Source organism: Petaurus breviceps, unplaced genomic scaffold (assembly GCF_028583685.1).
Source record: "Petaurus breviceps papuanus isolate PSGF00001 unplaced genomic scaffold, PetGlider_PUasm1.0 77, whole genome shotgun sequence".
NCBI classification, from domain to species: Eukaryota; Metazoa; Chordata; class Mammalia; order Diprotodontia; family Petauridae; genus Petaurus; species Petaurus breviceps.
In genome coordinates this window covers 5397103-5423483 of record NW_027186492.1, presented here as the reverse complement: position 1 = coordinate 5423483, position 26381 = coordinate 5397103, and the positions used below count along the sequence as shown (strand labels likewise).

The 26381-nt window shown below is 40.5% G+C and overlaps 1 protein-coding gene across 3 annotated transcripts in view; it reads right to left on the bottom strand.

Moving 5' to 3' along the window:
* CAPN3 (calpain 3) overlaps window positions 1–26381 on the bottom strand; it is an 89422-nt gene that overhangs the window by 22186 nt on the left and 40855 nt on the right. For 2 of the 3 annotated variants that reach the window (XM_069105844.1, XM_069105845.1), the window contains exons 2-10: window positions 20436–20505; window positions 16723–16841; window positions 12772–12905; window positions 11734–11902; window positions 9947–10087; window positions 4370–4453; window positions 2349–2434; window positions 1322–1399; window positions 533–693 (exon numbers count right to left, since the gene is read on the bottom strand). In XM_069105844.1, the coding sequence (XP_068961945.1) occupies window positions 533–693; window positions 1322–1399; window positions 2349–2434; window positions 4370–4453; window positions 9947–10087; window positions 11734–11902; window positions 12772–12905; window positions 16723–16841; window positions 20436–20505 (1042 nt within the window). The remainder of the gene's footprint in view (window positions 1–532; window positions 694–1321; window positions 1400–2348; window positions 2435–4369; window positions 4454–9946; window positions 10088–11733; window positions 11903–12771; window positions 12906–16722; window positions 16842–20435; window positions 20506–26381) is intronic. The other variant, XM_069105846.1, reaches the window with a different exon arrangement.

Sequence of the window (26381 nt, the reverse complement as noted above, 5' to 3'; positions counted from 1 at the left end):
CACCACCTAGTTGCCCAATGAGCAGAGTAGTGACATGATAATAGCTATCCTTTAGCAATCTCAGCATAGAGCAGTGTTTGGAGGGGGACAGAAGGGAAGAAGGAGTCCAATGTGGAGCTGCCCCTTCATGTTACAGGTAAAAAAATTGAGGGCCAGGGCAACTAACTGAGTGAACCAAGATCACATAGATAGTAAATACCAGAGGCAAGATTTCAATCCAGGTCCTTTGACTCAAGAACCAGGGTGCTTTCTTTCTTTTCTTTTAGTCATTTGGGGTTAAGGGACTTGACCAGGGTCCCACAGCTAGTAAGTGTGTGAGGCTGGATTTGAACTCAGGTCCTCCTGATTCCAGGACTGATTACTCTATCCACTGCACCACCTAGCTGTCCCAGGATGCTTTCCACTGTACCATACTGCTAACTGTTACTAACAGTAATTGGGCTCTCATTTCTGTGCTCATAAACCCCGAGCAGAGTTAACAGTCAGACCCATGTGAGAAGTTAACTTTTCTTCTGACAGTTTCTTTTCTCACCTGGAAAATTCCGGCAGCCTCCAGCAGAGCATCCCCGCACCCAGCGGCCCTCGTTCACAGACACAGTCCAGGTCTGGAGTTTGTCAGACTCCAGGGCATCAGCTGTGAGGTTGCAGATCTCAAGCTTTGTGAAATGATACATGAAATCTTCATAGGACATCCTTAGAGAGCCAGAGTAGAGAATATTTAGAGGGTAAAAGTAGAGAAAGGAAGGTTATAAAGGGAGGTGAGGAAGAAGGAGAGGTTGATGGCTCTAGAGTGAGTACATCTTTAAAAAACAGAGTATTTTATTTTTTCCAATTACATGTAAAAATTTTTAACATTAATTTTTAAAATAAAATGTTGAGTTCCAAATTTTCTCCCTCCCTCCCTTCCTTCCTAAGACACTAAGCAATTATATTATCTATATCAAATTGCAAATGATATTCACCCCAAATCATTATCCAAGTGCATCCTCTTCCTTCAACATCACTGCATGCAAACAAACCCCTGTATCTGGGGGAGGAGTGGGTGAGGTCATCACAGCTCTATCTACAAATCAGGGAGTGTGGAAATTGGTGGAACTATCATTGGTGTTCTGAAAACAACATGGGACTCAATGATTAGTCTTATCCCTTGACTTTAAGGAAAATAGAGTGCAGGGGCTCCAAACGTTTTGGAGAAACTGAGATTCCTGCTGCTAGTGGTATCTGAATGGGGCTTGAGACCTGAGACTCTCTTTCTGGGTTCTGTCTTAGGGCTCTGGGCCCAAGTCCAAGATGGCAATGGCCTTGTGGATCCTAGACTCACCAGAATTCTCCATCTTCAGTCACCTGGTGCTGCAAGCGAGATTTCTCTGCCTTGTCAATTAGGACCCAGTCCTTCCAGCTGGAGAGCGAGAATATCACATAATAAGGAAGACAACCTCAGAGTTAGTACCACTGCATTCCAATAAATCCAACCTAGCCAGACCCGACTGGAGGTGGCTAAATTGCCCCAAGTCCCTCTCGCCGTGGAATCTCAAAGGTGGACGGCATCTAGTCCAATGTATTCTTTTGCTTATTTTTTTTTTTGGAGGGCAATTAGGGTTAAGTGACTTGCCCAAGGTTACATGAGTAGTAAGTGTCAAGCATCTGAGGCTGGATTTGAACTCAGGTCCTCCTGACTCCAGGGCGCTCTATTCACTGCACCACCTAGCCACCCCAGGTCCAATGCATTCTTGAACTAGAATCCTTGCTGCCACAATTCCAAGTGGTCTACCACATGGAGCAGCTGGGTAGACCTGGGGTCAGAAAGATCTGAATTCAAATACAGTCTCAGTCTTTTCCTAACTGTGTAACCCTGGGCAAGTCACTTCATCATTGTCTGCCTCACTTTTGTCACCTATAAAATGGGGATAATAATAGCACCTCCCTCCCAGGGTTCTTGTGAGGATCAAATAATTATACTTGTAAAAAATTATGCTTGTAAAGTGTTTAGCACAGTGCTCGGCACATAGTAGGTGCTTTTAAAAATATTTACTGACCGGGGTTAGTTAGGTGGCACAGTGAATAGAGCACTGGCCCTGGAGTCAGGAGGACCTGAGTTCAGATCCAGCCTCAGACACACTTACTAGCTGTGTGACCTTGGGCAAGTCACTTAACCCTGATTGCCTGGCCTTTCCCCCTCCAAAAAAAATATTTCCTGACCAACTGAAAGGGACTGTTTCATTTTAGTCATTGTAGCTCCAGCATTTAGCACAGTGCTTGGCACTTGGTGCTTAATAAATGCTTGCTCATCCTTCCCCATCCCAACTCCCACTCCAATCCCATTGCCCCTGGAGTCTCTGCCCACCTACCCATCACTCCAGGAGCCATTCCATTCCACCTGCCCCCAGGGGTTCCTCAGTCGCACCAGCTTCACCTTCTCTCCTTTGAAGGTCGTCTTGGGCAAAAAACAATCAATCAATGATTAGTCATTTATGAAGTGCCCTAGCCATACCAGGCACCAGGCAAGAAGCAAGTTCATCTGTTTGGAAAGCAGTTTGTCCCTGTGCCCCTCCCCAAAGTCTGGATGCTACTTATCTAAGGTGCCCTTGGCAAAAACTGAATGTTAATGTGACTGAATTACAAACCTTTGCGGTCACACTGTGGAAAGAAGACAGCATCTGGGTCTGGGCCCAGCTCTTCCGCTCCTCAATTACGAAACCTCAGACAAGTCCCTTAAACTCTCTGAACCTGTTTCCCTCATCTATAAGACAGGGTGTGACATTACTGTACACAGAACAGTCATAGGGACCAAAGAGGAAAGTGTATATTACTGTATGATATTATTATTGCTTTCCTTCAGGGTGTTAGGGTTTGCAAGGAGGCTGACAGAGCACTGAAGTTTGAGAGAGTGGGAAGGAAGGTCACCATTTCTCAATCCTCTACAAAGTAATTTTCCCTCATAATTTCTTTTTTCTAAAGAAATTTTTATTGATAGTTTTACTTTCATGTTCCCTAATTTTCCCACTCTATCTCTCCCCATTCTAAGGAGCCATCCCTTATAACAAAGATTTAAAGAAAAAAATAAAAAGAGGAAGAAGAAAAAAATTAGTAAAAGCAATGAACACATTGAAAGAAATTGGACAATATATGCAATATTCCATGCCTATGGATCCTTCCCTTTGCAGCGGAGTAGAGGGTGGTATCATGTAAAATAATTCTCTAAGACTTTTCTCCCAAAGAGAATAAAGAGGAAAAGAACACACACATATACATGTTTTCTTTTTGTAGTGGAAAAGAACTAGAAACTAAGGTGGTGCCCATCAACTGGGAAAGGATTAACCAAACTGTGGTATATTAATTTAATGGGGTGTCATTATACTGTAAGAAATGATTAAATGGATGGTTTCTGAGAAACCTGGTAAGACTTTAAGAACTGATGCAGAGTAAAGTGAGCAGAATCAGGAGAACAATTTATACAATGACAATAACACTATAAAGACTAATTACTTTGATAGGTTTAAGAACTCTGATCAGCAAGGGGCAGCTAGAACACCAGGAGGACCTGAGTTCAAATCTCATCTCAGATACTTAACTAGCTGTGTGACCCTGGGCAAGTGTAGTGCCAGTCCCCCCATTACCTCCAAAAAAAAGTGAAAGAAAGAAAGAAAGAAGGAAAGAAAGAAAGAACTCTGATCAGTACATATGCTACCCACTTCTTGACAAAGAAGTGATGTATTCAAGATGCAGAACGGTACATTCATTGGTTGAATTGGATACTGTAGGAATTTGTTTTGCTCAAGTAGTTATATCTGTTATGAGATTTTTTTCCTTTTTCTTTTCAGTTGGGGGAGGGGTAGAGAGAGAAAGTAAATACATGCTAATTAAAAAATAAAATAAATTTCAGTAAAACATTTATAAGTGAACTTTCTAGGCTGGCTGCCTCTTCCATTAAGTAGGTGTTCCCCTATACCTCTGCTCCCTAGGGGACTGTGTTGTCATGTCAACTGAGCACCTTCCGGACATATCTAGGCATGGGCAGATCTGGTCCTGACTTTTCATCTCACATCTTGGTCAGGAGGGTGACTTAAGCTATCCTCCCAACCCATTTTTTTCAGTCCTGACTGTAGCTCAGCCTGTCCAGTAGCTAACAGGAGCACTAGATAGAATGTTGAACTTGGAATCAGTAAGACCGGAGTTCAAATCTTGTCTCAGACACTTAATAGCTATGTAATACTATGCAAGCCCTTTTCCAGTTCAGTTTCCACATCTGTAAAATGGGGATAATATGATCTTCCTCATAGGGTTTTGTTGGGAGGATCAGATGAAATAGCATGCAAAATGTTTTTGCAAACCTTATAGTACTATATGTTAGTTGTTATTACACGCTTACCTCCTCTAGTCCAGTGACGGAATATGCATGACCTTTGACCAGCCCACAGGCCATCCGTGTCTCGTACTGCACTGGAACAATGGTCTGTGGAGCCCAAATAAGATAAGCTGTCAGTGACAAGACCAGGAATTGTCCAAGAACTTCTCGCATCCTTTCTCGCACCTGGCCCATGGACAGGCAGCCTTCCTCCCAATAGGGAGGAACAGGTATACCAAGAGGACCTGAGTTCTGTAATCTTGGAAGTCTTGCTGAGGGGACCCTGCAGAGCCCTCTCAGACATCCGACCATGATTACCCTTTATCTATCCTGCTTCTTCCCTGACCTCTAAACTGAGACTTCTCTTTCCTGCCTCCACAGGGACAGGGGATAAGGAAGGGAACTAGACTAGATTTCATTGGGATAGGGTTATGACAGAGGGAGAAACTCCCTCTGCCAATGCAGATTGATGCCCTTTTCTGGAAATTATAGTTTTAGTTGCCTAAGGCACTGAGAGATTGTGACTTGTCCAAGGTCATGCAATCAGGATAAGTCAGAACTGGGCCTTGAACCCAAACCTTTCTGATTCTCTATTATATATCATATCATTTCCCTGATCTGTCTAAATACTTCCTCTTTTCTAAAAAGGAAAAAAGTAAACAAAGACTTAAATTAAACTTCTTATTGAGGGTTCTGGCACAGGACACATGGGCTCTTACAACTAGTTGGTGTGACAGATAGAACACTGGCTTTGAAATCAGGAAGATCCAAGTTCAAATCCTGCTCAGACATTTACTAGCCATGTGACCCTTGGTAACTCACAACTTCTCTTTGTCTCAGTTTCCTGCTCTAATGGAAATAATAATAGCACCTACCTCTCAGACCTGTGGTGAGGATAAAAGGAGATAAGGGGAACAAACATTTATTAAAAGCCTACTATGTGCCACATTCACAAATATCTCATTTGATACAGCAATCATATGAGGTAAGTGGTATTACTATCCCCATTTTACAGTTGAAGAAACTGAGATAGACAGAGATTAAATGAAACTTTGCCCAGGGGGTGTGGCTAGGTGGCACAGTGAATAGAACACTGGCCCTGGAGTCAGGAAGACCTGAGTTCAAATACTGCTTCAGACACGTAACACAAAACTAGCTGTGTGACCTTGGGCAAGTCACTTGACCCCAATTGCCCTACCTTTCCCCTTCAAAACAACAACAAAAAAAGCCCAAAAAAAACTTTGCCCAGGGTTACACACTTAGCAAGTGTCTTGGGCTGAATTTAAGCTCATCTTCTTTGTTGTAATTATAATTATTGCTATAATTATTATAATTATGGATCCATCAAATCAAAGAGTGCCTCTATATCCAACAGGCAAGTGAAGACAGCTATTATGTAATATAGGATGGGCTTAGGCCCTTCTCTAATATTATATGTATAAAGACATACAGGGATATGTGCACATATGCACACACATGTTCACACCATAAACAAATATGTACACATGCACATATGTGTATATACATAAACACACATACATACATAAACATAGATACACACGCATCTAAACAGTTAGATGGCACAGTGGATTGAGCACCAAATCTGGAGTTAGGAAGACCTGAGCTCAAATCCAGCCTCAGTAGCTATGTGACCCTGGGCAAGTAATTTAACCCTGTTTGCTTCAGTTACCTCATCTGTAAAATGAGCTGGAAAAGGAAATGGCAAATCACTCCAGTATCTTTGTAAGAAAACATTAAATAGAGTTACAAAGAGTCAGACACAACTGAAATTATCGAACAACAAAATATATATACACAAATACACATATGCCCTGGTCCTTGTTTGGAGATATGGATGCATCACCAAAGTGTTAAGAAATAGGCTTGGACTCAGGACTTATAAGGAGATGAAACTAGTGCCCTAATAGACCACTTGCAAACTCAGTTATGCCAGGCAATAAATAGGTGGTCTGAGGGGCAACAGCAGCTTTTGTTATGTGAGGGCAAAGTGAATTCAGGTTGATTTTCAAGGTTTAGAGAAAAGAGGTACTAAGGATCCTTCCACTTGTTCCTAAGCCTTTTGCTCATGTACATAGTCCTGGGGAAAGGAAAGGGGAGTTCCTATCCCTGCCCCTTATAGCAACTTCAGTGGTGCTTTTAGGATGTCAGAAATATTTCGTCCCAGCCCCTGACAGAAAACAGCTCCAAGGCTGAGGGGTAAGGGCCCTGAAAAATGCCTGGATGTTGATGTTCTGTTCAAATCAGTGAAAACTCCTTTCAATGGGGGGATTTGAAAAGAAAAGTGTGTACATGCGTGTGTGTGTGTGTGTGTGTGTGTGTGTGTGTGTGTGTAGGAGTCTAGAGGTCTGTTTAGCAACAGTCTCAGCCAGACCTTTTGTGGAAATTGAAGAAATTTGATGCTCCCTAAAACCCTAAGTTCACCTCGGATGCCCCTAGAATCCACAGGACAGACTAGGAGCAATAGATGGTGAAAGAAAGGAAAAAGAAAAAAAAAAAAGGAAATACTAGTGTGGTGTTAGGAATAGAAAGTTAGAAAGTTTTTGTTTTATGTAACCCTAGGCCAATCATTGAACCTTCCAGTACCTCAAGTCATACTCTAAGACTAAGGTATACACACAGCAGGTGCTGTGGCAGAGAGGATTTCCTCACTGGGAATTCCTAAAACCAATGAGATCATAGGTTTATTTATTTATTTTTGAGATGGAATGGGCTGCCTTGAGAGAGGGGATTCTCCTTCGCTAACAATCATTAATCACAGTCAGTCAATAAGAATTTATTCAAACAGGGGCAGCTAGGTGGCACAGTGAATAGAGCACCAGCCCTGGAGTCAGAAGGACCTGATTTCAAATCTAGCCTCAGACACTTAACACAAAAACTAGCTGTGTGGCCTTGGGCAAGTCGCTTAACCCCAATTCCCCCCCAAAAGCAAAACAAAGAATTTAATAAATGCCTACTAGATGTTAAACAAAAGAAAAAGACTTGCTTGTCTGGGCTGTGGTAGTGGGTTTTTTTTGGAGGGGGGAAGGTAGGGCAATCGGGGTTAAGCGACTTGCCCAAGGTCACATGGATAGTTTTGTGTTAAGTGGCTGAGGTCAAATTTGAACTCAGGTCCTCCTTACTCCAGGGACAGTACTCTATTCACTGCGTCACCTAGCCACCCCGTGGTAGTGGGTCTTATTGTCCATGTACAGTCTGGACTAGGTGGCATCTAACCACTCTAAGATTTTGTGACTGTAATTCATCAGAAAGGAAGAATGATGGCAGTCTGGAGGGTGGGGGTGGGAGGCTTGGTTCCTCCTTCCCCACCCCCAAGACAGCTCACTCAGGTTTACCATTCCTGGGTCATTATAAAAGGAATAGCCTAGGCGTTGCTTTCTTTCCCCATGCCTCTCCTGTCCCCCCATCCTGACTTTGTCACCATTCCAACCTCCCTCGATCTCTGAGATCCAAGAAATGTTGTAAGCATCCCCAGAGACCTTCCCAAGGAGGGGATGAGCTCATGCACAGTCATGCTGGGGAAGAGCCATGCCGACAACTCCTCCCATTTGCTACATTTGTTATATAAAGGAGAATCCACAGGAGCCTGAAATAGTCAGGGGAGAGGCAACACAGAAACTCAGGGAGATGCTGATGTTCTCTTAGCAACCAATATCCCTGCTCCACTTCAGTATGGTGGGGAGGCCCCTAGATCTAAAGTCAGAGAACCTTGGTTTAAATTCTTAGTGTATGTGTGTCCCAGGGAAAATCACTTCCTTTCCCTGGGACTCAGTTTCCTCATCTGTAAAATGAGGGGGTTGGATTAAATGACCTTTGCGGTGCCTTTTAGCTCTAGATCTACACTTCTTTGGTCCCAAGGCTCTCTCCTGGGGCTTAGATTCTGCCCTTCTAGCAATGCCGACAGAAGAAATATGGATCAACCCAGGATTTCTGGAATATAAGCCCTCCCTTGATTTAGATTTTTCATGGCTCCCCTCCCCACAGGGCACAGACAGATACTAAGGTCTGGATCCCTGTGATGGATGGATAAGATAAGAGGTTCTCTCATTTTGCATTCTTTAATTCATGGGATGAGAAAGGAGGCACATCTGTGAGAGGTCAAAGCAAATTTAGTTGTTCAGAAGTGGAGGAAAGTTTTACCAGTAAGCCTTGAAAAGAGCCTTATGAACAGCAGTATGAATTCTCCTGATTCTAACCTGCCTGGATCTCAGTTTCCACATCTGTAAAGTGAGAGGGTTGGACCAGGTTGCCTCTGAGGTCCCTTCCAGCTCTAAATCTGTAATCCTATGACAGGATCTCCCACTACGAGGGAGAAAGATTAAAGTGTCTCTTCTGTAATTCTGCCTGCTTATCAATAATGTAGAAACTTTCCGGGACTCACTATCTGAAAGGGTCACCAAAGAACAATTCTTCTGGTAGGAGGAACAGCACGTTGCCTTTCTTCAGGACCTTGGAAGGTCATAGAATCATGAGTATTCCAGAACAGATAGATATGATGACGATAATAATAATAAAATATTCAAAAATATCTTAATATGTAAAAATATACAATTTAATGTAAAATATATAAAAATATCTTCACTACAAACTTGTAAAATAAGTAATACCTATCCCATTTTATAAGGGAACAGTCTCAGAGGGGTTGAGTGATTTTCTACACAGATGGTAAGTCAGAAGTATTACTCAACCCCTGACCTCTGGCATTCTTTCCATTCAATCATGCTCCTTTTCCATCTAATCCCATCCCTCTTCTAGTCTCATTTCTTTACTATAGAAAAGAGGAACCCAAGGCCCCAAAACAGGAAGTAACTCACCCCAAGGTCATACAGTTTAGTAAGTATCAATATAAGATTTGGACCCAGGTCTCCCTGTCTCCAATGTAGCATTTTCCATTACGTCATCATGTCTTTCCATCTAAGCCCACCCTTTTCCTGAAGAAAGGAGGAACCTTATGCTTATCATTAATTTGAAATCACTGAAGCTATTAGACCAGTTATATTACTATATTACAAATTTTTATATTTCAATGTAATTGTTTTCTCAGTAATCCCATGTATTTTATTTTATATGTTTCAGAATGTCACTCTGAAAAGGGAACCACAGACTTGACCAAATTGCAAATAAATTGGTCCATGACACCCTTGTTTTAGATAGAGTAGTATTCTGCCTTTTCACTGACCCTCCCACTTTCTATTTGCCCTGCCCCTGAGCACTGGTAGGTAATTGAGAAATAGAATGGTCTATAACCCCATATAGAAAATAGGGTGAAGTGTTACAATAACGTCCCAAAGTTGTCACTAGGAAGCATTTTTCCCCCAGATCCAAAGACAGGAAGTGATTTGCCCAAAGCCACACAAATAGTTTATTAGTTATTGGCAACTAGAATTAGTACCCAGGTATCCTGACTCCCAGACTAAGGCATTCTTAGTTGTCTGTTCTAAAGCCTCAAAACAATTGTTTGTATGTTTAGCACCACACAAAGGAAAGGCAGGGAGCTGGGTACCAAGAGGAATCATGTAGACATGAGAATTGGTCAGTACTGTCAAGAAGGAAGGGATTACTCATCATCTCAGGCATACAAACCCGGGTTGGCCTGTCATCTGTGCCTCTTGGATCTAGGTCTGAATCCCTCAGTTGGGAGTTATCCAAATTCTTCACCATCCTAGCAATCAGCTCCCCCATGCTACAACCAGGAGAAGTCCCATAGGTCATGTTTGTACCATCCTGAGGACAGGGAAAGGAGGGAGATAGGACAGTGAAAGAAGATTGGGGTGACAAGGGGAAGAGGAAAAGAAAAAGGGTAGAAAGGAAACAAGAAATTCATTAAGGACAGAGGCAAACTCAGCCAAGGAAAAAGAGGAAAGTATAAGCTCTAAGAGGGGAAAAGAAAATAATGAAAATAAAGGAAGAAAATGTAGAGAGAAAAATCCTGTTTTTCCTTGGTATGGGATGGGGTGTCTTGCATTGTTGGTCCCACCAAACTCAGGGTACTAGATTAGAACTGTACCCATCTGGTGAATCCCAAAGAAAAGAAGATGCTTGGCCCAGAGAAAGATGGCAAATGTGAAGAGTAACAAGAGTGACACATTTAGAAGCTATTAAAGTGACTGGAATTTAACTCTGTCCCTTTGTTCCAAAGGGAAGGGGTGGTGAAACCAATAAGCCTTGAGCATACCACAGATAGAAAGGTGTTACTGCCTTCTGTTTAGATCAGGTGTTCTTCACTTGAGGACCCATGGTCTCCCTGTCTCCAATGTAGCATTTTCCATTACATCATCATGTCTTTCCATCTAAGCCCACCCTTTTACTGTCCAAAGTCCATGGACTTTGATTTCAGAAGGTTTAAGAACTTGAATGGAAAAATGTTATTTTCACTAACCTCTAAACTAAAATCTGACATTTCCTTCAATTGAATGTAGGTAATATTCTATGGCAGTACTAATAGTACCTGTGACTTTGTCCCCAATAGAAATCACAGATATTTTCATATTACAGTATCTATCATTTATGCTCATTATTATTTTGAAATTATTGAAGTTATTAGACCTGCTATTAGATATAATAATGTGGTAGATTTTTTCTATTTTGATAACTATTTCAGTATAACTGGCTTTCTTTGTAATCCTATGTATTTTGTGCATTTAAAAGCATTATTCTAAGAGGAACACCATAAGCTTCACCAAATTGCCCAAGGGTCCACAACACAAAAAAAGATTGAGGCCCCTGGCTTTAGACAGAGTAATATTCTGTCTTTTCACTGACCCTCCTACTTTCTATCTATTTGTCCCACCCCTGAGCATGGGTAGATAATTGAGAAGTAGATTGGTCTACAGCAGGGGTGGGGAACCTGCAGCTCTAAGTCCTCAAGTCTGACCTTTTGACTTTAAGGGACAGACTTGAGGAACTAGAGGGTCACATGTGGCCTTAAGGACACAGACTTCCCACTCCTGATCACAGCCTGGATATAGGTAAGAGTATGAGATACCACAATAAAGTACCAAACTAGTGATCTGGAAGCTTTTTTCCCTCCAGGAAACACAGACCCATATGGCCATGAGAACATGAGAGCTTCCCATAATTCAAGTAGACATTGTGGAAAACTGTCCTGAAAGACTCAGACCTAGAGAATTCTTAATTATCTCGGTTGAAGCCTGCTCAAACTCAAGGTTAGGAGTAGACCTACCCAGATACTAACCTACAAATAGAACGACCCCACATAAGGAATCCTCTGGCCCTCCAAAGAATAGGGATAGCTCCTGCTTCCCTTGTTAAGTGGTTTATGAATTGACATTAATGCAGTCTGGAGGGAAGGCATCATTTACCAATGGACTTGGATGATACTTTGCCCACCTGGACACCCTTGGACTCACATCAATGGAGCAGCCCATGAGAGAACCCCTCTCAATAGCTTTCTTCATGATCTTGTACATGTCTCTGGGAGCGTCCTTGATCTCAAAGAATTCAGTCACTCCTCCGGTGAAGTCCTCCATAGCTTCTGTGGTGTTACCACCTTTCAGAGCTTCATAAGAACCATGGAGCCTTGGGGAAAATATGAGGGAAATTTCAAATCATAAAGTTCTAGGGCAATGTGCCCTACATGGTTCACCTGAGGTAACCAGCTCTTAGTTTATAAACTGGAGCCAGGTGGGCCCCTGGCTTTTGAGTTCCAGAGATAGTTACCATTGGGCCATGCCTGGGTCACTGTAGAACTGGAATGAAGTTGCTATGAGAATCCACAGGGTAAGCAGATAAAGTCTTTATTTCTATTAGACAATTTTTAAAACTTAGAGCTGCTTGTAACCTAGATGGGCTTTACTTTTTATTATTTTTATTAGCTTTTTTGTTTTTTAAATTTTTATTGATATCTTTTGTTTTTAAAATGCCTTCATTTCTAAATAGATTCTTCTACCCTACCTATCCCAGAGAGTTATAAAAAATAAAATGAAAGAAATTCTCTAAGGGGAAAAACGGTTCAGGAAAACTAACACACCAATCAAGTCTGATCACAAATGCAGTGTTTCATATCCACCGCTGCACAGATGGAAGGAGGTATATTTTTCCTTTTTCTTTGAGGCTTGACTTCATTTATGAGATGAGCCTTTCTAAATCAGTTTTATATTTGTATTCTTTCTCTTTCCCCCTCACTCCCTCCCAGCCCTCACTTTCCCTCTTTCTCTTTCTTTCTTCCTCCCTCTCTCTTTTTTCCTTCCTCCCTCTCTTTTTACACACCCACACCCACACACCCACACACACCCACACACCCACACACACCCACACCCACACCCACACACCCACACACCCACACCCACACCCACACCCACACACACACACTGTGTAATGGGGCCTGAGACAGTTTCTGCAACCTATCTCCTCTCTCCAATACTGAGAATTCAAGGGCATTATCTTACTTTGCATAGGCCTTCTCCAACAGAGCACTCCAAAACTCATTGCGATGGTTGGATTTGGTGAAGACCAGCTGGTTGTTATAGGTTGGGAGGCAGTCATCAATAACCACATCCACCCAGTCTCCATAGCGCCAGAACTGAAGGGAAAAAACAATCAATCAATTAATAACAAATCCATAAACATTTATTAAATGCCTGCGATCTGCCAGGCATTGTGCTAAGTACTGGGGATACAGAAAAAGACAAAAGACAGTCCCTGCCTTCAAGGAGCAGGGGGAGACAACTTGCTGATAAATGTATACAAAGCAAGCATTTTACAAGATAAACAGGAAATAATTAAAAGAGGAAAGTCTTCCTCTAGAACACAGGGTTTTAGCTGGGTCCTAAAGGAAGCCAGGAAGGTTAATAGTCAGAGACAGGGAGAGAGAATGTTTTAGGCATGAGAGACAGACAGAGACATATACATCAGCCTTGATGAGCAAGGCCCCTAATCCAGCAATCCTAAATTATTTCTGAGCATGATTATTTAGCAGACTCAGATATATTGGTTTTTACATGAAGCAGCTAGAGGGCTCAGTGGATAGAGTGTTGGGCCTGGAGTTAGAAAGACCTGAGTTCAAATCCAGCCTCAGACACTTACTATCTATATGACTCTGCGCAAATCACTTTGCCCTGTTTGCTTCAGTTTCCTCATTTGGAAAATGAACTGGAGAAGGAAATGGCAAACCACTCCAGTATCCTTGCCAAGAAAACCCTATGGACAGTACTGGTGTGTACTGGTCCACGGGTCACAAAGAGTTGGACATGGCTGAACAAAGCTGAAAATCTGAGACATCATTAACCCTAGCATTTTACATTGTGAGACACTATCCAGAGTACTTTAATATGCCTGTCTGTGGTTCATTCATTCATTCATTTAACAAAAATACTTATTGCATGCCAATTATGTTCAAAGAACCATGCTAGGCATGTTGGAGATACAAAAAAGCATAGCATCTAGTCCTCACCCTAGAGATTATAATCTAGTTGGAGATATACCAGGTACACTCATAACTAGCACATGGGGCACGCAGTGTATATTAAATGACATATGATTGGTGCAGACAGCAATAACGGAGTCAGAGAAAGGACAAATCAGGAGTATGCTGGGGCCAGCTTGAACTTTTGGTTAGCTTTTGGTTGTTCAGTTTTCACGATGAGCATTTATATTTCAGAAATCAGAAAATGCTGCAAATCAATTGTTTGATTTATCTTTTTGTCAATTGTCTAAACTTAAGAAAGTCATGGAGAAAATGTTAATGATGCAAATTAAACTTAAAAGCATAATGTGTATATGGTTCCCCCTCCCCTACAGGGCTGATTGTTAAATGTTTACTACCATACCCCTAGATAGATCCTTTTCAGCTCAGGGGAAATTGAGAGACCAAAGACTCTGGTTATCAGATTCTAATATTGCCCAAATTTGAAAGGCAAAGCTAGGTCACTCAATGAGCAGACAGTTAATTTACTCCTCCCACCAGCCAAGGTAATCAGAACTTGAGATCTGTGAGAGTATAGACTTTTTTTTTCTTAAAACATTTATTTATTTATTTTCAATATTCTTTTTTTTTTTTTTTTCAAATTTTGACTTCCAAATTATCTTCCTCCCTCCCTCCCTCACTCACTCACTGAGAAGGAAAGCAATATATCAATTATACATGTGAAATAATATGAAACATATTTCCATATTACCCATATCACCAGAAAAGCAAGAAAAATAAAGAAAACTATACTTCAATTTGCCCTCAGAGTTCATCAGTTCTTTCTCTAAAAGTGGACAGCATTTTTCATCATGGATCCTCTGAAAATGAGTAAAGACTACTTGCTGTATTTATTTGTATCCCTAACACTTCACATAGTGCCTGGAAAATAGTAGGTACTTAATAAATGCTAGTTGTGGAAGCAGTTAGGTGGCACAGTGAATAGAGCACCACCCCTGAAGTCAGGAGGACCTGAGTTCAAATCTGGCCTCAGATATTTAATACTTACTAACAGTGTCCTTGGGCATGTCACTTAACCCCAATTGCCCTGTCTTCCCCTCTCCAAAAAGATAAAAGATAAAATAAAATAAATGCTATTTGATTGACTGACTGAAGGTAAGTCTAATCCAGGAAGAAGTCCCATCATTATAAATCCAAGTCACTTGAGAGCTCTGATCAATGCAATGAGAGTTCCTGAGGGCTGAAGTTGATGCCTGCTAACCACCTCCTGCCAGAGAAGTGACAGTCTCAAGATGCAGGATGAGGCACTTTTGGACATGTATGGACATGAATCTGCTTTGCTTGATTGTATATATTTATTACATAGCTTTTCTTTTTCTTCTAATATGAGGGTGGGAGTGGGAAGAAGAAAAAAATAAATGCTTGTTAACTGGAAATGATTACATTTTTAAAAAGGAAGTGAATTGTATGTATAAAATACTGGGATCATCACACTAGATGGCCTCTGAGGTTTCTTCTAGCTCTAGATATATGATGAACCTATAATCCTCGATGTTTGCCTGCCTTCAATAGTCTGATTTCTCTAACACATCTTGGTGAGATATGGACACTTCTCACAGATATTAAAGAGTATCTCTGCCTTAATGGACTAAGGAAGAGATTTATTTATAACATGCTTCATAAGGCATACTTTGCTCCACAACAAAGGCCAGCAAAAGGCTTTCAACTAAGTTATGAACTTAGTATACACTCAATTTTAATATGAAGTGCAAAGACAGCTGCAGGTCTTGCCCTGGGGGCTGTTGTATACATGTGGCCCCCACAGATTCCCTGGAGGGTTAAACACAGTGCTAGGGGTTTTGGAAGATATTTGGGAAGGGCTGCAAGTTTCAGAAGAGCCTCAGCAGCTGGAGAAGCTAAAATAGACTGACCTGCCATTGCACAGGATGTCTCCTTCCTGCTCTATCTGGAGCATATGGTGAAGCTGAATTATCCAACAATAAACAGTGCTATAGGCTGGGCAGAGATGGACACCTGTTCTCCCACCTTCTTCCTCTTGTACCCTCCCTCTCCCACTAATAGGCAGGGTTTATTCATGTCTGTTTTCCCTCTTAGCCTTGTGGCAAAGACAAGACAAGTAATGTTACTGTACCGCCCCCCTCCCCCATTTTACATACATAGTAGACAGGTAAATGGATGGATGGATGAATAGACAGGTAATAGATAAATATGTATTTAGTATGATAGGTAGATAGGTATGTATCTATAGATAGGTATGGATAGGCAGATAGGTAGATGGATGGATCGATAGATGGATGAATATAGATAGGTAGGTATGTAGGTAGATAGATGAAAGGCAGATAAATAGGTAGATGGATGGATAAGTGGAAGGTAGGGAGACAAGCAGATGGGATAGATTGATAGATAGCACATAAATAGATGGATGGATAGATAGATTAATAAATGATGTATAGACAGGTTAGATAAGTAGATAGGTATATAGGTAGGTAGATGATAGGCAGATAGACAAATAGGCAGATGGCATGGATAGAGAGATAGCTAGATAGGTTTGTAAGTAGATAGATGGATAGAGAGATAGACAGCAGACAGATGGATAGATGAATGGATAGATAGGTGATAAGTATATAGGTAGATAGATAATAAGCAGATAAATAGATGAATGGATGGATGCATGGATAGTTAGATAGGTAGGTAGGTAAATAGAGCATATTAAGAACTTACCGTGTGTAGGGCTACTTAGCAGTACTGTTCTAAGTGTTGGCAATACCAATTCAACCAAGCAGAGATAGATGAGGACAATGAGGTCCAGAGACTCTAACTGGATTGCCCAGAGCCATGTTGGTAGTAAGTAGCTAAGCAAAGACATGACCCTAGGCTCCCTGACTTCAAAGCCAATGATCTTTCTGCCTCACCATACTGTCCTCCCCAAGACCTGGAAGACCTAGCACCTCACCTGGAAATGGAAAATCCCAGCATAGTTTTCAGTGAAAGTCTGATCGTGGGGAATAACTCGGAAAAGTAGTCGCTCATTCAGGGTCAGGCAAGCAATGGCAGCCAGGAACCAGCAGTCTCCTGTAGGAAAGGAAAAGGATGGTGGGTAAGAATAATGGGGCATTTTATGTGGTCTTAAGGTTTGCAAATGCTTGACATATATTATTTCAGTTGATCCTCAAGACAACCCTGTGAGAGAGGTACTATTAAAAGCACTTAGCCTGGCACACAATAAGCTCTGTATCACTGTTGCCTATTATTATCACCACGATGATGATAGCTCACATTTATATAGCACTTACTATGCACCAGATGCCATGCTAGGCACTTTACAATTATTATTATTACGACATTTGAGCCTCACAACAACCCTGAGAGGTAAGTGCTATTATTTTCTCCATTTTGCAGATGGGGAAACTGAGGCTGACAAGTGGTTAAGTAACTTGCCCAGTTTTAGTTCAGACACTAGTAAGTGTCTGAAGTCTTAATTTCTCTATTTGTAGAGGGTTGGTGTAAATATTTGCACTATTAACCTCATAGGATTGTAGTGCACTATTAAATGTGACTATTAATAACGAATGCAATACTTACGATTGCTATTGTTCTCATTCTTTTAATCATCTTTTCAATGGACTTCAGACAGAAACCATCCTGGAACAATTTGCTATTCTCCTACCTATTCTCTTCTCTGAATTCTCTTCCTGAGATCAAATAATCTTAATTTTTTTTTTTTTTGCCTTTTGGAGGGCAATTGGAGTTAAGTAACTTGCCCAAGTTTACAGGGTTAGTGTGTGTGTGTGTATGTATGTGTGTGTGTGTGTGTGTGTGTGTGTGTGTGTGTGTTAAGTGTCAAGTGTCTGAGGTCAGATCTGAACTCAGGTCCTCCTGACTCCAGGCCGGCACTTTACTCACTTCGCCACCTAGCTGCCCCAAATGACCTTAATTCTTTTAGCCTGTCTTCATAAATTCTTCCTCTTACATTGACAGACTCTGTACCCTTCACCAATTTCACTGCATTTTGATCTCTGGCTGTCTACTCTTTTCCCCAAAAATCTTTTCATGAGCAAGAGGATAAACAGAGACAAGATTATAATAGAAAGAATGATATAATTGGAGACAAAAGTCCTGGTTCCAACTCTCAGCTACTTTACACTGGCCATCACTTCTCTGAATTGCTGTTTTCTTAGTTGAAAAATGAGGATAAATATTTTGTATACTATCTACCTTGGAGTTTTATTGCTAGATAATGTATGTGGGAGTACTTTGTAAAATGTAAGGTGCAATGTAAATGTAAGTTATTAATGACATCTGTATTTTGTGTAAAGACATTGTTGAGAGCTTATTGTTATTCATTGTTATTATTATCAAGGTCATATTGAAGACAACTAGGACTCAAACCCAAATCTTCTAACCACAATTTCAGTGATTTTTCCATTACACTGTTTTTGGCAAAGAACAGATTTTTAAAGGGGCCTTTAGGTTGAAAGAAATGTTATTAAATTATGTCCTTTTGAAAAATATGTATTGAGTAGAAATAAATGAGCATTCTTAAAAAAAGTACCAATAAATATATTAAATTATATTTGTTATAAATATTATTAAATATATTAAGTTACATTTGTCATATTTATAATTATAAATAGTTACATATCTATTTATATTGGGTTATAATTTCATCACTGATTACAACTTTACTATATTGCTGATGAAAGCTTGGTATCAAACTTCACCCAGGTTTAAGACATAGGAGGAACTATAGTTCAAATATTAAAGATAATAGTGATTCACTGACATGAAAACACAAAAATCTCCATCCTGATTGAAAGCTATTACTGTAAATTAGTGTCTGATTCCACAATAGTATACATATTTGAGCTACATTGAAAATAACAGGAATGGTTCAAAATAGTCTAATAATCTTGTTAAGGGAGTAGGTTTCTTAGAAATATGTCATTTCTTTTGTCAATTTATCAAGGAATTGAATTTGAAGAAATCCCAAATCCTTGATGCCAGCACATTTAGGATGGTGAAGCAAGTAATCCTTAGCAGTTGTGCCAGTGTGAGGAAACCTAACTTTACAAAATGAGAAATTTGAGGATGGTGTTTCATACTAGGTTTATAGATTCACATGCAATATTCCTTCAAAGTCTATTGCTGGTCAGAGTTCCAAGAGAGTTATGGGAGCAATGAAGAGTTTTGAGATTTTAAATGTGACAAACTGTTATATGCTGGAGAGACATAATTGTCATATAATTTTTGGACAAATATAATTTATTGGATTCTAGATAGAAAAATGAAACTTTGATTACTCATCAGTGCAGATGAAGGTTTGTTGCAGAGGGGAACCAGAGCTAAACTAAAAAATATAAGAGGAGACATAGATATTGGAACTTCATCATCTAAATCTGAAGCTGGAAGTGATGGATAATACATTTGCTGTTGAGGAATAAGTGTAGCTGAACAGAAGAACACAAAATCAGAGAAGTACCTCAATGCATTGACTAGTTTGGCTGACATGTCAGTATGGTTGACTGCCCTGTGCACCTATTACATGTAGGATCATAGGTTTCAAGTTGGAAGGGTCCTTATGAGTGATTTAATACAATCCTCTCATTTTACAGGAGAGCAAACTGAAGTCAAGAGAGATTAAATGACATACCCAAGGTCACAAAGGTGGTAAATAGGAGAAGTTGGTTTTGAGATCATATTCTATGACTCCAAATCTGGTGCTCTTTCCCCTGCACATTCTAAAATGATTCTTCATTTGCAAAAACTACTCAGTTGGGTTCTTTTAAAGAAAAAGCCCTTCTAGAGCACTTAAAGTACAATTTAAGAATTGTGGCATAGTGATTACAGGGCTGAACTTGAAGTCAGGAGACTTCGGTGTTCCACCTTAAGCATTTATCTGACAATGAGCAAGTCACTTAACCTTATTAAACCTCGGTTTTCTCTTCTATGGAATAGAAATAATTACAGTACCCCAATGCTGTGAGAATCAAATGAAATAGTGTATATAATGTGCTTTATAAACCTTAAAGCACCATATAATTAACAGTCAGTTCTTACTGTTATTGCTGAGAGGCAATGTGCTGTACTGCATAGCCAGGCAATCCTGGGTTCAAGTCTCACCTGTGATACATATTTGTTGAGTGACCCTGGACTGGTCAACTTGACCTCTCAGTGCTTCAGGAGCCTCTCTAAGTCCATAAGTTTCAGAGAAGATGCTAGTCTGCATTCGTAGAGGGAGTTTCTCTATGCCAATAAAACCAAAGATCTAGCCTCTATCCCTACTCTGTTATTTTCCTGTGGTCCAGAACAACATGCTCATAAACAACAAACAGAAAGCAAGGAGATGAAAAATCTGCACCTGCAGGTGAATGAATGTGAAAATCACTGATATGAGAAGAATTGGCTTCTAAAATTGGATAAAATGCATCAAAAGTGAATCGTTCCAGGGAGCAAGGTGGTGCAATGGATAGAGCACAAGCTCTGGAGTCAATAGGAGCTAAGCTCAAATCTAGCCTCAGACACTACTAGCTGTGTTACCCTGGGCAAGGCACTTAATCCTGATTGCCTTCAAAAAGAAATGAAGAAAAGAAAGGTCAGTCATTCCCTCCTGGCACTGCCTGGTCCTCCTTTGGCCTCAGCATATGAGAGCATTGGGGAATTTCCCACCTAAATCTCCTTGACAGATGTCAGTTCTGTTGGCTCCACCAATGATAAACCTGGGATTCTCGCAGATTTCCTGTGAGGAAAAACAAAAGACATAAATCAGTGAGAAGCTTCCTTGAGAGATTCCGTGACCTGGTAGCTATATCAATGTATTTCCCTATTTCGCCTAAAATCAAATACAAACTCTTTATCACCAGGTTCCAACTTACTTTTCTGACATCAAAATGTATTACTCCTTCTCACATATTTCTTTGGATCCAGACTTCTTTCTGTTCCCCTCTGTAATGTTAATGGGCTTTAAGATCTTCCCCCTCTCCCCCCCATTAATAGGCCTCATGTGGAGCCCATTAAGGGAAGCTTGATTAGGGAAAGCTGTTTTTCATGAAGGCCCACATCTTCTGTTACTTTGTAATTAGGCAGTAGCTCACTGAGGGTTGTGATGCCCTCCAACCCTGAAGAAATGTATATACACTCTGAGGTTAGCATTTTGCTTTGGGGCTCACTCACTAGAATTCTTGTGATTTGACCAGATGAGACTCTGGATAGCCATTAAGGACCCCCCTTCCTTTGCAAAGCCCAGATGTTGGTGCGTTTCTCTCTGGTAACTATGTATGTATTGCCTTGGTCAGACAGTTGTATCTGTCTGTTGATCTGTGCTAATTTCTCAGACAGTTAGAAAACCTATCTGTTGGTCTTTATTTCTCTGCTTGTATTTTCTCTGAAGTTCAGGGTGCTGAGTTTTCCCCTGAACTAAAAAATATAATTTTAAAAAGAATGCTAACCCCTTGAACAACTCTTTTCCTAGTAAAGCAGATCTAAGAACCTGTGCTAGTAGCCATCCTGGGTATACCAGTGTGGTTGCTAATACACCCTCATACATGTGACTCTAATCTCCCAGCTTTTGCCCTGGCTGTCCCCCATCTTCAAAATATGATCCTTTTTCACTGCTTCTTAGAATCTCTAATTTTCTTCAGAACTGAACTCAAGCATTTCTTTCTACAAGAAGCCTTTTTTTTTATCTTTAAAAAAATTCCCCCTTAATAGTGTTTTATTTTTTCCAATTACATGTAAAGATAGTTTTCAACATTTACTTTTATATGATTTTGAGTTCCATTTCTTTCTCCCTCCCTCCCTTGCCCTCTCCCTCCCCAAGATAGCAAGAAATCTGATTTAGGCTATACATGCACAATCATATTAAACATATTTCCATATTAGTCATGTTGTGAAAGAAGAATCAGAACAAAAGGGAAGAATCACAAGAAAGAAAAAAAAAGCAAAGTACTGCATTCAGACTCCATAGTTCTTTCGCTGAATGTGGAAAGCATTTTCCATCATGAGTTTTGGAATTGTCTAAGACCATTGTATTGCTGAGAAGAGCTAAGTCTATCAAAGTTGATTATCTCACAATGTTGCTGTGACTGTGTACAATGTCCTCCTTGTTCTGATGAAGCCTTTCTTGACCCTCTCCCCCAGTTGTTTATAAATTCTCCCAGCCAATATAACCTTGATTTTCTTTTGCATATATATATATGTGTGTGTGTGTCTGTATACACACAGAGTATATATGCACATGGATCAAATGCTACATAAACGCTAGCTATTATTATGTATATGTTGTTTGTCCAGATAAAATGTAAACTCCTCGAGGGCAGGAACTGTTTCGGTTTTTGTCTTTGTATTCCCAGGACCTAGCACAATACTTGGCATACAATAGGCACTTTGATTGCTAGCTGACTGATTAATGTCTCCCAGAGCTAACCACAGACCCTTCACCATACTCTTTTTTTTTTTATCTCTGCTTAAAGAACAAAAAATACCCAAAGAAACATAAGATTGTAAGGTCATTTAGCTCAACCACGGGGTGTGCTGGTAAATATTGAAAAACCAACTCTCTTGAAAAAAGTATGTATGACACACTTAAAAGTTCAATCTTTTTTAAAAATTCAATTTTATTTTATTTTTAGTTCTCTTCTTCCCCTTTCCCCCTTCTTTACCCATTGGCAAGACAAGAAAAAGAAAATCTTTTATAAATATGTAGTCATGGAAAACAAATTCTCACATTTAACTGTGTCTAAAAAAAAGAAAAGGGAAGAAAGAGAAGAAAATATGCTTCAAAATGTGCTCTGAATCCATTAGTTCTCTACTGGGGTGGGGGGCAAATAGCATGTTTTATCACAAGTCCTTTGGAATAGTGGTTGGTCATTGTATTGATCAGAGTTACTGTCTTTCAAAGTTTCAACTGTGTGCCTCTGAACCCAGGAGCAGAGTGGGGACTCAATTCTAACCTCTAGTGTAGCACATAAGTCTGCAGTGGAATAACCAGGGCAGGAGATCCAGACCAAAGGCGATCCAGAAGATTTAGTCCCTCTGAACCTGCAGAACCTTCTAGCAGACTAACAGTGACTCAGTCCAACAGAGGTCTACTGAAATACAACCATTCACAAGTCAACAGAACCAAAGCCTGGGTCAGGAACTTGCAGAGTTCAGATGTTCAGACTAGTAGGGCAGTGAACAGATCTTACCTGGATCACACCACTTTGGGGGCATTGAAAATATGTAGGCCCCCAGACTGAACTGCAAAACCAGCAGGAGAACATAAAAGGACAGAAGCTCAGCCCAGACATCCCATACCTCACCTCCCCCACCTTCCCAAGTGATCAGAGCCTAGCACTAACATAAAGTTCAAAGTCAAGGAATAGGCTGGAAGAAAAAAAAATAAGAACCTGACTAGAAAGAGTTTCTATGATGACAGGGAAGCTCAAGACACAGAAAAAAGATAATGACTTGAAAACATCACTAAGAAAAGCCTCAAAGAAAATTGCAGAATGAACATAAGACCAACACAAATTCCTAAAAGACTTAAAGTTTAAAAAAAGAGCAAAAATTATTATAAAAAACAAATGAAAGGGATAGATAAAAAATGGGAAAAGAAATGAGAGCTATGCAAGAAAGATATGAAGAGAATTAACAGTTTGGTAAAAAGAGATGCAAGAAAATAATTCCTTGAAAATTAGAATTAGATAAATAGAAGTTAATGACTCCACAAACCATAAAGCCATAAAAAAAACAAAGTCAAAAGAATAAAAAAAAAAAACCAAAGAGGAAGAAAATGTGAATTATCTCATAGGAAAAACAACTGACCTGTAAAACAGATTGAGAAGAAATAATTTAGGAATCACTAGACTACCTAAAAGCTGTGTACAAAAAAAAGAACTTAGATATTATATTTCAAGAAATCACAAAACTGCCCAGATATTTTAGAATTAGACGGTAAACACATCTCACCTGTCAGATTGGCTAAGATGACAAAACAGGAAAATGATAAATACTGGAGAGGATATAGAAAAATTGGATCACCGATGCATTGTTGGTGGAGTTGTGAACTGATCCAACCATTCTGGAAAGCAATTCAGAGGTATGCCCAAAGGGCTATAAAAATGTGCATACCCTTTGACCCAGCAATACCACTTCTAGGGCTGTATCCCAAAGAGATCATACAAGTGGGAAAAAAACCTATATGTATAAATATATTTATAGCAGCTCCTTTTATGGTGGCAAAGAATTGGAAATCAAGGGGATGCTCCTCAATTAGGGAATGGCTAAACAAATTGTGGTATATGAATGTAATGGAATACTATTGTGCTATAAGAAATGAGGAGCAGAAGGACTTCATAATAACTTGGAGAGACTTATATAAATTCATGCTGAGTGAGGGCAGCAGAACAAGGAGAACTTTGTACACAATTACAGGCACATCATATCTGTGATGACTAACTTTTTTTTTTTTATAAGCAATTGGGGTTAAGTAACTTGCTCAAGGTTACACGGCCAGTTATTATTTCTGGGTGTGGTGCTGAGTATCTGAGCCCGGATTTGATCCAGGTCATCCCGACACTGGAGCCGGTGCTCTTACTCGCTGAGCCACGGCCAGGTGTTTCTGGGTGGGTGCTAAGTGTCTGAGCCCGGGATTCGATCTCCAGGTGTTCTCAACACTGGAGCCGGTGCTCTTACTCGCTGTGCTACCTTGTGATGACTAACTTTGATAGAATGGGCTCCTCTCAGCAATGCAAGGCTATAAGACAACTCCAAAGGACTCATGATAGAAAGGGATATCTACATCCCGAGAAAAGAACCACAGAGTCTAAATGCAGATTGAAGCAAACTACTTACTCTCTCTTTTGTGTTTTGTTTTGTTCTTTCTTTCTCATTGTTTACTCCATTGGTTATGACTCCTCTTTACAACTTGACTAATGTTTAATGTGAAGGTATTTGTAGAACCTATATCAGATTGCATGCCGCCATGGTGTGTGGGGGGAGAAAATTTGTAACTTTTGTTAACTTTTTGTTAAAAATTGTAAAATTTGTAATATTGTGGAATTGAATGTTGTAAATGGGGCTGCTAGGTGATTCAGCGAGTAAGAGTACCAACCCCGGAGTCTGGAGGACCCAGGATCTGTTCTGGCCTCAGATACTTAACACCCATACAAAATAACTGGCCATGTATACTTGTGCAAGTTACTTAACCCCAATTGCTTAAAAAAATGTTGTAAATGCTAAAAGTAAATAAATAAATTAAAAAATAAAAAATAGAGGATAAAGTAGAAATTGAAAGAATCTACTGAAAGAAACTCCAAATGAAAACTTCCAGGAATATGACAGTCAAAAGCTAAAGCTCCCAGGTCAAGGAAAAAATACTTCACACAGCCAGAAAAAAAGAATTCAAGTATCATGAAGCCACAAGCAGGACCACACAACATATATCAGCCACCATTATAAAGGAGTAGACAGCTTAGAATATAGTGTTCCATAAGGCAAAGGATCTAGGTCTGCAATCAAAAATAACTAGCCTGTAAAATTTGAGTATAATCTTCAGTATAAACTTATTATTTGAGTAAATCATTGAATATAATCTTAGGAGAAACAGGACCTCTGTGAGGCTCCGGCTCCTACCACCTCCAATTCATGTAAAAGGGGACTCTGAACAAACTTTGGAGCTACAGAACCCACAAAATGACACAGAGAAGCTAACCTCCCACTGAGGACAGCCCTGCAGGTCTGCAGGAATTGGCCAGCGCAGCACTCTGGGAGCCAACCCCAGCCCCGCATGAGCCATAGGTTTTAGCCCCAGGGTGGGCCTGACCAACCACCAGCTGGCGGGACTCCAGATCACCAGCAGCTGTGGCCATCTCCAGATTTATCAACACATAGATGCAAAGGACAAAGTGAGAGGTCAGTGCATTGTGGACTTTGGGACCCAGTAGTTGGAAGTGCATAGGCTTTTGTCCCTGGGGTGAGAAGCCGCTGAGGGCTGCAGCACAGTCACCACCATGTGGCATCTTCAGCTCCTGGCCTGCAGAGGTAGGGGGACCAAGTGACCAGTCTGAGGGGTAATTTGTCTTGTTTTAACCTGCTTGGATCTGGATTGCAGTCTAGGGTGGAGGTCCTGGGGTGTGTTACCAAATTGCCAGAGTGTGTGGAGGCATCAGAGAGGGCACCCAACTAATACCTCCAGCAGCTGAGAAAACCCCAGCATTTGGAATGAAGCTCCCCTGTCTGGTGTCAGAGTTCTACTATGGCAAAAAGCCCAAAAGTCAAGTAACTGAGTGGCAAAATGAGCAGGCAAAGGAAGCAAACCAAACAAAGCAATCTAACATTAGACTCCTATTTTAGGGACAAAAAGGAGCAAAGCATGGAACAGGAGGAAGACAGTGAAGTCAGAACTCTTGCACCAAAAGCTTCAAAGGAAAATATGAGCTGGTATAAGGGTTATGGGATTTAAAGATCTTCCATGCCCCATGGACGTGCTGACATAGCAGAGCAAGAGAAAGCGGAAAGCGAGAGAAAGTGAAAGCCGAGCTAGCGGTCCTGCGGTTTGCTGACGTAGCAGGAAGGGGCGGAGCAAGAGAAAGTGGAAAGCAAGAGAAAGTGAAAGCCGAGCTAACGGTCCTG